Below are 13848 nucleotides of genomic sequence, written 5' to 3'. Positions count from 1 at the left end.
AGACTCAGCAAGTGAAAGTATTCTCACAGAGAGAAGCTCGTCACATCATTCTTTCCCGGAGTCTCACTGAGAGACAACCTAGCGCTCAGCTCATCACAAGGTCTCTCTCTCTCACTTGGACCTGCCCCTCTTCAACCAGGGTATCAAGATACCTCTCAGTCGCTGCTCTGAGACTACACCCACCACCACCAACGCACTTCGCAAACAATACACACGCTTCATAATGAGCCTAGTAAGCGACGTCGCCGACGGCGACACAGGCGACCTCTTCGCCGACCCGGAGGACTACTACCCGCCCACCCCGCCACCCACCTCGCAAACCCACACCCTCGCCTCGGGCCGCGTCCTGACCCTGCACCTGGTCGGCTACTCGCCCACCGAAGCGCACCACCTCTGGAACGGAAGCCGGGTCGTCTCAGACTACTTTGAGGCGGACCCGTCCCGCGTCAAAGGCAAGACGGTGCTGGAGCTCGGTGCCGGTGCCGGCCTGCCGAGTTTGACGGCGGGCATCTTGGGCGCAAAGCGCGTCGTGGTGTCGGATTTCCCGGACGCGGATATCGTTATGACGATGCAGAAGAATGTGGATGAGGCGGGGGATCTGGAGGGGGTCGTGGTGCCCAAGGGGTATGTCTGGGGCGCGGACGTGAAGCCTCTGTTGGCGGAGATTGCTTCTCCGGCCGAGGGGGGAGAGAAGAAGTTTGACGTGCTGGTGTTGGCGGACCTGCTGTTCCGGCACTCTGAGCACGGGAAGCTTGCTGATACGATCTGGGAGGCGCTGGCGAGGAAGGAAGGGAGCGTGGCGTATGTGTTCTTCACGTCGTACCGGCCGTGGCTGAGGCACAAGGACCTGGCCTTCTTCGATGTCGTGAGGGAGAGGGGGTTGCTTGTCGAGCAGGTGTTTGAGAAGAAGATGGAGAAGCCGCTGTTTGATGGAGACCCGGGCGATTTGGAGATTCAGAAGACGGTGAGCGGGTTTGAGGTGCGGTGGCCGAAGGAGCTGCTGGAGGAGAGCAAGGCATGAGGGATGTTGGGGATGTTGAAGACGTTGGACGAGGGACGGTGAGTGTCTGCTGGATTGCGTTATGGGATCTCTAAGCCATGGGCGAGTGGTTTTCTACGAGGAATGAGCATGAAGGAAGAATTGGGTGGGCATATCTGGACTGGAATAAACAAAAAGCATGGGATACAAATGAAAAGGACACCAAAGAAATTCTCTACTGAGGATGATATCATGAAAGAGACATTCAAATGGACCTTTGAAAGAAAAAAAAGAAAAAAGAGAAAGGGATGGAGGGGGAATACTGACCTTATAATCCACGCCCCTGCCCAGATTCGAACAGCGCGCGCCCCTCAGGCCAGCACGGCTTCATTGGAGTATTTTTTTTAACAACTCTGCGTCAGAGTGTAAACTACCCGGCCAATCCGGATGGGTGCTGGTGACAGGAATGAAGTTGAGGAGATATAAGTAGCCTCCTTCGACGAAAGACGGGAAGGAGGGAGGTGGTAGGTGGTAGGTGGGAAGGTACGGGTGAGGCTGCAAGACTTTACACCGGGAAGGCATTTTCCACCTGCCTCCTTCTCACTTTCCTCGTAGACTGCAGCTGGAAGGGGACCTTGATAACCATGGCTCTACGAGTTGGAGCGAGATGCTTTCAGCATTGCATGGATTTGTTGTCATTGTGCTGAAATTTATGCTATGAAAGACTTGGACCTGGAGAAGGGGGTTCTCCTGTGTCCAGCCTCTTCAAGCTGACCATCTCGACCTTTGAGACTATGAGGCAACTGGCTACGGAGTTCGAGATATGGTCTCGAGAACTTTACATATGCCGCTCTCTCGCCGGGGGCATGACACCAACATTCAATTTGTCTATTAACCATTGCCGTCAATTTCGCATGGTGCGTCACAAATATCGCTAGCCGCATGTCTACGAAAAATGTGGCTCACATTCGATCCATATGGTTTGGTTAAGAAGACATCTAGTCTTATATCAGCGCCAGGATTTGAACGAGTTGGCCGCTCAAATCAGACAGACACCGTCAGGCCACCCTCTACCGATAAGTTCCAGTCATTCTAGACCTCCGGCCCCTTTGTTACTGGCAAATAAGGTGCTAGTAGCGAGCCTGAGGACTCAAACTGCCAGCAGGTTATGAAGAGGCTACGAAAGACTACTTGACGATCCAGAACCAGAAACGTACACTGGCATGTGCCCAGAAGACGACGGCCAAGCTTTCGTTCGAATTGCGGATATTGTTCTCCGAGTTTGATTCGTCATTGCGAACACTTGATGGACAAATCTACACTCCGTAGATCCCCCCCCCCCCCGGCTCTGCGTTGGTACTCACCTATGATTCTTTTATATTCTATCGCCACAGAGTATCACTAACGAATACCTGCCCAACAAAACCGTGAGGTTGTTTCTCATATGACAAGAAGTTCCGTTAACCGCGATTGCGCCGGAGCTGGTGCTGACTGGGATATATTACTGCTGCCTGAGATTTGACGATGCCTACTGCGTCTGGCTACTGTGAATTATGGAAGAGTCATACCTATCGACAAATATAAGCTGCAAGGCTGATGAGAGCCCATGCCTGAGCTTCGAACTTACTGCCAGCGTTCAGAATGGTCCTCCTTCTTGAGGCGAAGCATAGCCGGGTGTTCGTTTTCAGTTGAAGCCAGCGGTCAGGCCTTTTGGGAGGACTCAGGAGGGACAGGGCCACTAGTCCTGTGTTTTCCCTTCCAAACCTGGACGCATCAGCTCCGAACATGTTAATGAGGCTGAGGGGGAGCACCCCTGGCCTTTATTTTCAATATGGGAGACGATGCTGATGATTTTATGGCATAACGCAGGAGGAATGATCTCGGTTGCCTCTGACCTTCTTTTCACGCGCATCTACGAAATATACCAACGATAGGCCCTTGGGCCTCGGCATACGATGACGGTCTGGGCTTGAAATCTATTCCGAGAGAGGTCTATAGGCTTGTTAGATTTATATCCGCTGTCAGAATAAGTGAATGGCGCCGGATAATCTCTCGCAGTTCATATTTACGGGGTAAGATCATAGGGTCGAAAGGTCACTACGGCACCAATATGTCGACCAAGAGTGACAGGATTCGAGTTAATCTTCCTATTGCTCCAACCAAATAGCAAGATAGCTCATGGACCCGCTAACCGCACGAATTATAAGACTGCAGAACCTATGCTTGGAACCCGACATCACTACTATATCCGCCGCCACAAATATATCTCCACGGAACAAGCACAAATTTAGGCTATGCCATGAGCATTGATAACGTGCCACACATTGAGGAACCATCACTGCAGAGTAATCTAAGCTCTAGCCTTGGTGTTGGAGAAAGCCATGTTACGACGGAACGCCCGCCGCTTATCGGGATCTCAACAGTCATGATGGAGTGGACCATCCAGCGCGCAAAGCTTCGGTGATGGGACCGATTGTAAGGGTTGCTTCTCCCGGCACTTGCGGGCAGGTCGGGTGTGTTTAAACATTTCGGGAGTCCAAGCGAACGGGTCAGCCAAGACGAACCACGGTCTCAGGTAGCCCCGTGCTTGAACCTTTGATCACTGCGCTCTGCCATTTGGACAGCTTGATGTTTATATCCGTAATCGTTGCGAGAGATGGATGATGGGACTTCTGGAGTTTTGCCCGCCCTAAGCTTTTTTCGAGCGATCCTATTCAGACGTCGGCTTTTATTCCGCGTCCGCGAGTTTGTGGTCCGCTGTCCTGCGCTTCGAATCTCAATATCGATTTGGCTAGCCATGTAGCTTCCCGGATCAGAACGGGAAGAGCTTGAGATAGGCTGTAGGTGACAGGGTAATGCTTATGCAAGACTCTAGCAGAGTTCTGGTTGAAAAACCTTGATCCACCGGCAAGTTGGATAGCAGCTTCAGGCGCGATAGAGTCCCAAGGAGGCCAAAGGGGGAGCTCCCGGCCGGAGTGGACACGAATTCGGAATGGAGGGGACGCGAGAGAGGAAGATGGAGCTTAGCTGGTTTTGACACATTGGCGCCGAGGTTCTCCTCCCCCGCTGGACGTTGAGGAACCTTTGGTTGGGGGTCGTAAATGCCGGGGGATTGCACAGCGACGTGGGGTGGACGAGGAGAAGCAAGGCAGGGGATGTCGAGGAGGAGAGTTTCGAGTACATACGGATACGGGGTTACTATGCATTATACTCTGTACAGATAGCCTATAGATGTAGTAGGTATTAGCATGAAGCACAAAGGTTGGAGACAAAGTCTTTGTCCACCGATGTGAAGATAGAGGGCGATGAGATGGCTCTAGTCGAAGCTGCTGTTGTGCAAAACGGATGAGCGATGGGAAACATTAAAATGGGGAAGGACAATCCGGCGACTGTGGGGCGGTCGTCGAGAGCACGGAGGCAGGAGCATGGGGCATACCTTACGCAGTAGAGAGCACAGACCTTGTCACCAGCGCTTACCCCACACTTTGCACCTTCCAGGCCAAGTTGAACGGGGAAGGCAGGCACCTCAGACTCAGCGCAGGTGCGTCCGCTGCACTTGCCCGCTGCAACTTCTTACATGAATTGCCATGAATTGGGATTACTGAGGCAAGAAAGTTAAGAGACTTTGAAGTGCAAGCTGCCTAAGGTGACTCCTGCGTACTCTGTACTCCTTCCTGCCTAGGTACCTGTCGTGCCTGCCTCTCCTCCGCATTGAGGTGGATGCCCTCCCAATTGGCATTGGAGCTTGGTTCCCATCCTCAGAACTCGCCCATTCCCACCTCCCACACCCACCCTTTCCCTTTCCCGCCATTTCACCACACCTCACGCACAACAAAACTGGAACAATCCACCGACCTCCCTCTGGCTACTGCAAGCTGCAGCCATCGGGAAATTTCTCAACTGCAAGGTAGCTTGGAGATGGGATGTCACGTTCATGGAAGGGTCTCCAATACGAATGGGTCCCCGAAAATTCGTCGCAATTTCCCGCCAGCCAGAAGGCCCCTTTCGAAATCGAGAGAAAGACAGACCTGGACGAAGGAGAAAGAAAAAAAAAAAAGAGGGGGGCCCGAGCCTGGTCAAGTGAGCCAGCGGAGTATCGGCCGGATGCTTGCCGGGCGTGCCTCAGAAAAGAGTAACAATATTTCACGAGAACGACAAGAAGCACGAGGAAACTGACGGATATACCCTTCCGCGGCCCAAGGGCACAGAATGGTCTGACAGGGTTCAGCATGATGGATCGACTGAGCACACACTAATAATGGACGGAATCATAGCCAGACATGCATGCCACAGGTATGGGTTGTCGTTCTTGGGGTAATCATTCATTAGAGGCAATGTATCTTTTCCCTGTTCTGTTCTGGTCTCCCCCTTCTAACCTTTGATGCTCTTGCGTTGCAGTTGCACCGAGACACCCGACTGCGACTCTTGTGCCCGCTCCTCTCGTCGCTCGCTACCTAGTCTCGACGGGCAGATGAGCCTACGTGGTACGGTGTTAGACCACCAAGTCGCACGCCATGTAACAGTCCTGTGGCTGATTTGTTATTTTATGAACTTATCTTGCCTCTACAGCTTTTGGAGCTTGTTCGGGAGGTTTACGTTTTACTAATCCCCTCTTCCCTCCGGCAAGCTCCCGTCCTTTCCAGTGCGCGTCTCGGACTCCGCATTTGGAGATATGGAGCTGGGTAGCTTTTGCTGGGAGGTGAGGGTATGTAGCTGCCCAAACCCCAATGTTCATCGTGCAGGGATGGTAGCCGTCCCTCTGGAGTCCCAGCTTCAGATTCAGATTTCTTTGAAGCTCATGACACACAGCAACCGGGGGTGGGGGTTGGGTTGAGCTAGGCCACACAGGAACGCACCGGCCCAGAAGCAGCAAACCGAGCTTTGCCTCGTCTCGCCTCGCCCGATTCTACAACAGCGGGAAGGTGAAGCTGATCAGGGCCGAGAGCGCGGGGGGGTTTCGAAATGGACAAGATCGATCATCTCTTCTCACTACCCTGGCACTCCTGGCACGCCGCACGCCTGACTTCTGCACGTTCAAATACACTACGGACTACTTGGCCTTGGACAGACGGCGTCGTGTGGTTTCTCCAAAAAGAGGACGAATGAGTGGTCCGTTGGCGATGTGGCCGTCTCATCTAGGGCTCCCTGTCACGATTGGCCGCTATTGCGAAGCTGCCATTGGCGCGTCTTGAGACCAGCAGTGTCCCCGGTGTGTATTCAGACGCCTAATGGAGAAGCACCCATGATCCCCTCCCGGCGTCAGTGCAGCACAAGGCAGCTTGCACGGACACGTTGACGCAGAGTCCAGGAAAAGCATGGCTTGCTTGTGTGCCAATTAGCCTGGCTAGGTACTCAGATGCAGAAGAGGCAGAGATATACCGACGTGTGAGTGCAAAGAAGACAAGAGCCAATCAGTTGGTGATGGTCTGGAATGAAGAGAAACAGCCGTGGTAGCCCAACAGCAAGCCGCAACGACAACAAGCAGATTGGAGTAGAAGCTTGTTGAGATGAGACGAGATTCCGATATTCGTTTTTTTGCTTTAGTTTGCGTCTTGGGATCTTGCCCGCTCACCAATGGATCCACGGTGCAGATGCAGATATAGCCCGCTCGACAGCAGATGACGGAAGTGCCTTAGAGTTATCCGTAGGTATCTGCTTGACTGGATTGCTTGACTGGATCATCGGCCTCCAATGGCCCTTGCCGACGAGGGATGATTTCATGGCTGAGCTCCCATTGGCACTGGCTGTGAAGCTCCCCGCCCTGCTTCCCCCACCACATGCAACCATCTTTTAGGGTGGTTGAACAGGGCAGTCCTTGGTTGAAGCGTGGCCCAGCCGCTACTTGACTAGGTCATCCGAGGAAGGTCTCTTGTTGGTGTGACCAAACGCAAAAAGATACTTCACACATGTCAACCTCAAAGTCCCCTTTTTAACAATTGAGTCTACGGATACCTGACTACGGATGCCCAAGGCCACCCAGAGTGAGGTGAGTCTCAGAGTCTCAATGCTGCTGCTCCAAATCATCTCGCTCGCCCAAGAATCCTTCGACTCCTTTCGATTCTCGATGTAGGTAGACATCATACTCGGGTCAGATACCTTGCGCGCTTGTCACCCTTTGCCCTTTTCTTCTGACCTTTTTCCATCTACTTGCTACTGATGCATGGTCTCTTTGCCGGCTCCGGGATCAAAACCTAGGGATATCCGAACGGAGGTATGGGAGGCAAGACAAGCAAGGTACCTTTGGAGATTGGAGAGATTAGGAAGGGCAGCGGGGTTTGGCTGAGGTAAGCTACCTTGTCATTGGTCGGGGATGGTGGGATGGACCTACCTATGCTCGTAGGTACGTAGATACTTGGGTACGTAATAAGCTACCTAGGTAGGTAGGTCAGGTAAGGTAGGTACTGTGTAAGGTGAAGGAGCACCGGGAAAGAGCGACCAGTGATAGACGCTACGAGTGCGGCAGTGGCAGCGGCAGTAGCAGCACGAAGCAGGAGCAAGGCACCTTGGTGCTTCTCCAATGCGGAGAGAGAGGAGACAACCCCAGACCCCAGATTCTTGCCTGGATTTCCCCCATTCAACGGAAGCCAATTCTTTCTCTCCTCATCACTCTCTCCACCTTTTCCCACCCATTACCACCATCCGGCCACCACCTCACCACCACCTCACCTCACCTCACCTAACCTCACTCACGGGCAACCTCACATCACACCTCTCACAAAATACACTTCACTTCCATCACTCGCCAGGCACCTCACTCACACTCGCACACGCACACGCACACGCATACGCATACGGACACACGCGCGCACACTCTCAGACTCAGACTCACACTTTGGACACGCGGGCGCACTACACTCCCTCCCTGCTTCTACCTACCTAACGCATTACCACCGCGGCTTTCTGCCTCCTCATCGCTTCACGTTTCTCAATTCCTCCTCCTCCGCCTCCGCTTTCTTCACACCTACCACCTCACCTACCTTACCCGCCTCCTCCTCACGCAAAGGGCCGCCATCATCAAACTACGTTACCAGCTCCATCTCCAAATCGTCCCCCCATTGGCACACGCGCCGGTCCTGTACACACGACGTATCAAGCATTAATGTTGCATGCGAAAGCATCCCTCCTCCATTCATCTTCCGCGGCACTCCGTTAGATCAGACCTTCCATTGTCGCTACCACCACCTCAACTTTGAACAGCCGGCACACCAGCCAGCTCTTCTACCGACCGCCTCTCACGCGACATCTTTCGACCTCCAAAATTTCCCCTCCCGATACACGTAGTATCTCCATCTATGCATCAGACTCGCCGCCTCGAGTACCGGTACCACAAAGCTTTGTAGTAGCGCCGATCATATCCCCTTACCTATCCAAACATTCAGCATTATCTCCTTGTCGCACGCGCGCCGCAGACAGCCGGCATCTCCGTGTTTCCCCTCTTCCGCCGCATCCCAAGCTTAAGTTTCTCAGCTTCCAAGCTACCTGCCTTAGCTTACCGAGACAGCTCCAGCCTCTCTTTTCCGCGCTTCTGTCTCTGCACACGTTAACGTCGACGTCGGCGCCTCTCTTTCTCATCGGCTACTGAGAAAGGTACGCCGCGGCTCAGCGTTTCCCTTTCTTTCGCTGCTGCTGCCCTGCGTTCTGCCTCTTCAACTTCTGCCGGGCTTCGCTACGACTTTGGTTCGCCCTACGACCTAGTCGCGTCTCTCCTCATCTTTCTCCTCTTTCTCTCACTGCTGCTCTCCCCTCCCGAGAGTCTCCTCATCCATCAATTCCCCGCCTTTTGCTCTCCCACCCCCTCCCTGCCAATTCACTTCGACCTCGCTGCCATTTTATCCAAGGTTATTGTTTGAGCCGAGTAACTACGCCTTGGTTGTTCACGCTCAATCTTCGCATGCATGCTTGTTTGTGTCCTCAGCCCAACGCACAAACATCCATACACATTGCCGCAACATCCCACCGCACACACATCTCCTTCATACTCGACCTCGCTCTGCCTGTATCCGTCGTGTCACTCGTGGTGCCGTGACACCAGTACTTCCCTTCTTCCCCAAATCTTCTCCTCCTCGCGCCCAATTTTCCTCGCAACTTGCCCACCCTACCTATCACCACTACAGCCGGGACATCCCACTCCGAATCCCAACTCCTCACTTCCCTCGCGCGTCTCCCGCATGCTTTGCGGTACCGGTTGATTCGAGTTGCAAACGCCGGCCGCCACCGCCCGTGGACGCTTACGCCTACCAAGAGGCATCTGAGACTCGCTCACGCCAGGCTTGCATGGAAAGAGACGAAAACGGGGGGCTAGCAGAGGACCGTTGTCAAAACAATTCTCTGTTGCTGCTCTTCGCGAGACCCTGAAAGCTGTCTCTACAACAATCATCTTCATATCGATACACACACCGCACCCCGCAAAGTATCCCTTTCAAGCCCAACTCTGCTTGCTCCGCCTACCTTACCTCCTCCATTTCCCCCACTTTCTCGTGCTGTGTGACCTCGGTGGTCCTTGAGCTATCCTATTACCTAGCCGAGCACACGGTACCCTTCTTTTCCCCCTTTACCTGGCGCTCCTTTGGGTAGCGTTTGCACAAAATGATGCCACTCCAATCCATAGAGGGGCAGCCTCATGGAGGCTCTGGCATAGCTGGGGAAAATGGTGAGGCCCGGCAGCAAAAACCCAAGACGTTGCCGTGCAAGTATTGCAGCAAGCGCTTCAGGTAAGTCGGCTTCCCCTCCGCCTTGTTGCAAGGCCCCCCGTCTCTCCTCTCTCGATGATTGATTGCCCTACCTTGCCTTGGCTTTGGCTTTCTGGCTGTACCTTCGGCTAGCTTACATTGCTTTTGCATTATAGGCGTGTGGAGCATGTCCAAAGACACGAAAGGACACACACCAAAGAGAAGCCCTTTGCCTGCGGCTGGGCTCGTTGTGGGAAAACGTTCGGACGACGGTGAGTTCTATCAACCTTGCCCCTGGCCACTCGTCATTTCACCCATCCTGCGGCCTGCCTGAGTACACTTACCTCACCACATCGACACCATATGCTGTCACCTTCCACACACACCACACCACCACCCAGCTTTACTTTGCTTTGATTTGATTTATCCCCAAGACGTTCCCCCGTCCCAAGACCCCGACTTTCGACTCCACCTCTTCCCTGTTCTTGATGCTCAACTGCAACACGGCCGACTCCCCCTCCCAACTCTGACGAAGGAATATGCTTATATGGACATCAGTGATCTCCTTGTCCGCCATGAGAAGCTCGTTCACCTCAACGAGGGCAGCAAGGAGAATAATCGGCCAAGAAAGACTTCATCCAGCACACACAATCCGCCATCTTCCTCCGACAGCCATGTCGAACACGAAATGCTGGGCGTTCAGCGCCCACCTCAGCCCCAGTATCACCAGGAGTCAATAACGGCCGTGGCATCCACCATGGCCCCAGATCCTCGCATGCCAGGCCCGGCCCGTGCCGCTGCTTGCAACCTCGATCTACTTTCTGATGCGGCTCTGGCCAGCGAAGTGAACCCCATGCAGCAACCCATGATGGCTGAGATGGGACGTCCGCCTTCCGATCATACTAGGATCAAGTCCTATGATGAGTCGATGGGGTATCCCGAACGGCCACGGGAGGATCAGAACATGCTGGCACCGGGATATGTTCCTCAGCCCCAAGCAGCACCTTACGACGACTATCACATTTTTCTCGACGACTTTGCGCCCTCTTCGCACTACTTGCCACCTCCGTTCGAGTCTGATCAGCAGATGGGAGGCCTGTGGCCCCGTGGCGATATGCATCACCGTGGCCCGTCCAAGCCATCATCGCAGTTTCCGTCACGGTTCCCTTCGGTTCAGCCGGATGGTCGGGAGGGTATCGAAGGTGGTCCAAGGAGCCACGAAGAGTCAATGAGAGCACCCCTTCGTATCTCTGCCGTCGACCACACGGTCATCAAGAACCGACTGGAGGAGTTCTCATCCGTTATTCCAAACGACTTTGTCTTTCCGTCTAGACATACACTCACTCGTTTCCTTGAGGGATACATCAGCGGTTTCCACGAGTATCTCCCGTTCCTGCATATACCCACATTGACGCCCGCCGAGATGGCACCGGAGCTTCTATTGGCCATCTTGGCTGTTGGTGCACAGTACCGATTCGAGAGCCACCGGGGTCATGCGCTGTGGTATGCTGCAAAGGCTGTTGCGCTCGAGCAGATTCGAAGGAGACATAGTCATGAGGTACATGCTCTTTTACCGACGCCCGCTGCGTACAGCCCACACTCGACCCGACCTTCTCCCAGCTCTGGATTTAGGCATACCTTTGCCTCGGCACAGCAGGATCGCCCGATGACACAGGACACTCATCGCGAGCCGTTGTAAGTGTATTTCCCATCTTGCTCTGCTTTTCAGCTCTAATGTTTTCCCCGCAGCTCGCCAAACACCCCGCAAGCTCGTCTTGAGACCACACAGGCTGTCTTGCTGCTCTTCGCAGTCGGGCTTTGGGGAGCGAAAGCAATCTTGCATGAGGCTCTATCTCTTCAGAGCCACCTTGCTATGCTCGTTCGCGAAGAGGGTCTGATAGCCGAGTCCAGCCCGGCCGTTGCACCGGATTGGGAGACTTGGATTCGACTTGAGGGAGCTACGCGCACCAAGCTCATAGCTTATTGCTTCTTCAACCTGTGCAGTATCGCGTACAACATGCCGCCTCTTATCCTTACTTCGGAGCTTGGCCTATTCTTGCCCTACCCGTCCAGGCTGTGGAGGGCTGAATCGGCATGGCAGTGGCAGGAAGACAGACAAAACTATCCTTCTGTCGAAATCACCGTCCACGACGCCTTCTCCAGAGTCCTGACGACTTCGCCCCAGGGCTTGCCTCCGCACATGTCATCCCTCGGAAACTATGTCCTTATCCACGCATTGCTTCAGCACATTTACCTGCTGAAACAAACTTCATTCGCACTCAGCTCGCCGTTTGGGCCACAGAGGGGATTGAAGCCGGAGGATGTGGAAGAGGTCACTGCTGCACTGAGGATATGGCAGGTGAGCTTCGAACACCGACACCAATTGAGGGCGGCCGACGCGGGGCATGTGGGCAACAGCGACTCGTTCCCGGGTGGTCCGGTAGCGTTCAACTCTACCGCACTCCTGCGCTTGGCATATATCCGTCTATACACCGAGATCCCACCCAACCGATCCCTCGAGACCAGGGATCACATGCTAGTTGCTTCGTCGTTGAGCAATATGCCCCTCCTTGTCCGTACGTTGAGATTGCATAGAGCCGTGTTCCAGGCCATTCATGCTTTGTCCATGTTGGTCAAGGCCGGCGTCAACTATGTTGCGAGGACCAAGAGCCTGGAATGGAGCATTCAACATTCCTGTAAGTACCTGTTCTTCTCAAACATCGCTTGTTCTAGCTAACCCCGTTTCTTTGGAGTGTGCAACTTCGAATGCGCCATTCTCTTATCTAAATGGCTCCTTACTCTCGCATCGATCGGACCGAATGACCCCCCTGCGACCCCCGAAGAAAAGAATCTCCTACAATCGGTCAGGAGAATGCTGGACGAGACGGAATTTGCTGTGCCCATCGATCCATCCCTGGGTGGGCCTACCACCGGCCAACCTGCCAACAACGAGGTATCTGCGAACGACAGCACAAGGTTGAGACAGCTAGCTGCAGCGGTCATCAGGCTCTGGGCAGAGACATTCAAGGGCTCGCACATTTTCGACATGGTCAGAGTAATGGGATCAAGCCTGGATGGGTATGCTGATTTGGTCGAGAAGCCCCGCGACAGAACGCCCCTGGGACGCATTGCCCATGACCCAAATCTCGGATGAAGTGGTCGGACTCCAGATGGTAAAGTATTTGGTTGAGGCTGTTGCACTGCATGGCTTGTACGGTTTTCGACGGAGTAGCGGCATCATTGAGGCTTGATGTCGGTCGACCTCTCAGCGCCAAGACATGATTTCTCCCGATGCGGTTGTTTGCAGGACATGGAGTTTCCCTGTCGCATGCGTGTTTCTCCGCGTTCGAAGACCGCAACAAGGCGGCGTAGTCGCTGGTCCAGGTCTTTTTGGGATGGAAAGAAGCTCTCAACGGCCAAATGCGTTGAATCGGAATGCAGAGTTGGACGAATCGAGCAATGGCAGCGTGTCATTGGTCTGCCCTCAGATGTTGGAGAGGGGGAGAGCGTGCGCGACCCCTGGTCGGGATTTCGGGGCGTCGAACCGGCGGCGGAGTACCGACAGACAGGGACCAGCCAGACTACGCAGGAGATAGAGAGGGCGGGGGATGGGAGGGAAAAGAACTTTTGGCTTGGCGTTCTAATGTTACGTGCCTTGACGCAGTAAGGAAGGTGTCGGAGAATCAGTTGCACTGCGTTTTATCTTTCACCTTTTTTTTTTTTTTTTTTTTATTCTTCGCGTGTACAGTGTTTGGTGGGCTCATCGGCTCGTCGGATGGGTGGCGCGGCTCGGCCGGTTTGATCTAGCTATTTCCATGTTGTCTCGTCGTATGTTCACCTTAGTCTGGCTTGATCTTTGAGGGGTTATGAAGTACGGATGAGAGATGTGGTTCCTGTCGGGATTGTGTGGCGTTGATAGGTCGCTAGATGAATAATGACATGTTCATATCTGACGTTGCGTTTGGTGCTTGATCATTTGTGATGGTCCTACTTGGCCGACTACCGTATAAGCCGGGTTACCTTTCCCGTTCTTCGAAAGTTCCTAAATGCATTTGAGATCCTAAAGAGCTTAAGTTCGATTTGCAGTTATTAAGCTGAGAACATGTTTTTGGCGAGAACACGAGTAATGTGATTGAGGAAGCGGAGTGGCCTCGAGTGTACGAACACTTCAAGGCTGTAAGACTACAGTTAGGATTGAAA

At 53.6% G+C, this 13848-nt stretch overlaps 3 protein-coding genes across 3 annotated transcripts, besides 2 other annotated features; 2 read left to right on the top strand and 1 right to left on the bottom strand.

Moving 5' to 3' along the window:
- Positions 1-223: 223 nt before the first annotated feature.
- Positions 224-1021, top strand: CCOS01_09221 (nicotinamide N-methyltransferase; the record flags this gene model as incomplete). The annotated part of the gene is made up of 1 exon (XM_060457380.1): positions 224-1021. The coding sequence occupies one exon, from the start codon at positions 224-226 to the stop codon at positions 1019-1021; it is 798 nt and encodes a 265-aa protein (XP_060312080.1).
- Positions 1022-3904: 2883 nt separating this feature from the next.
- Positions 3905-4162, bottom strand: CCOS01_09220 (uncharacterized protein; the record flags this gene model as incomplete). Its single annotated transcript, XM_060457379.1, has 1 exon — positions 3905-4162. The coding sequence occupies one exon, from the start codon at positions 4160-4162 to the stop codon at positions 3905-3907; it is 258 nt and encodes an 85-aa protein (XP_060312079.1).
- A 415-nt stretch (positions 4163-4577) lies between these two features.
- Positions 4578-4602: a sequence feature (Short protein (CCOS01_09219, KAK1524132.1) was converted to a misc_feature.).
- A 63-nt stretch (positions 4603-4665) lies between these two features.
- Positions 4666-4718: a sequence feature (Short protein (CCOS01_09219, KAK1524132.1) was converted to a misc_feature.).
- Positions 4719-9565: 4847 nt separating this feature from the next.
- CCOS01_09218 (uncharacterized protein) lies at positions 9566-12802 on the top strand (the record flags this gene model as incomplete). Its single annotated transcript, XM_060457378.1, has 5 exons — positions 9566-9690; positions 9825-9920; positions 10207-11343; positions 11398-12344; positions 12402-12802. 5 exons carry the CDS (start codon positions 9566-9568, stop codon positions 12800-12802), a joined length of 2706 nt encoding a protein of 901 aa, XP_060312078.1.
- Between the last annotated feature and the right edge of the window lie 1046 nt (positions 12803-13848).

This window comes from Colletotrichum costaricense (genome assembly GCF_030867565.1).
Source record: "Colletotrichum costaricense strain IMI 309622 chromosome Unknown Scaffold_9.1, whole genome shotgun sequence".
In the NCBI taxonomy this organism is placed as follows: domain Eukaryota; kingdom Fungi; phylum Ascomycota; class Sordariomycetes; order Glomerellales; family Glomerellaceae; genus Colletotrichum; species Colletotrichum costaricense.
This window is presented reverse-complemented; position numbering and strand designations above follow the sequence as displayed.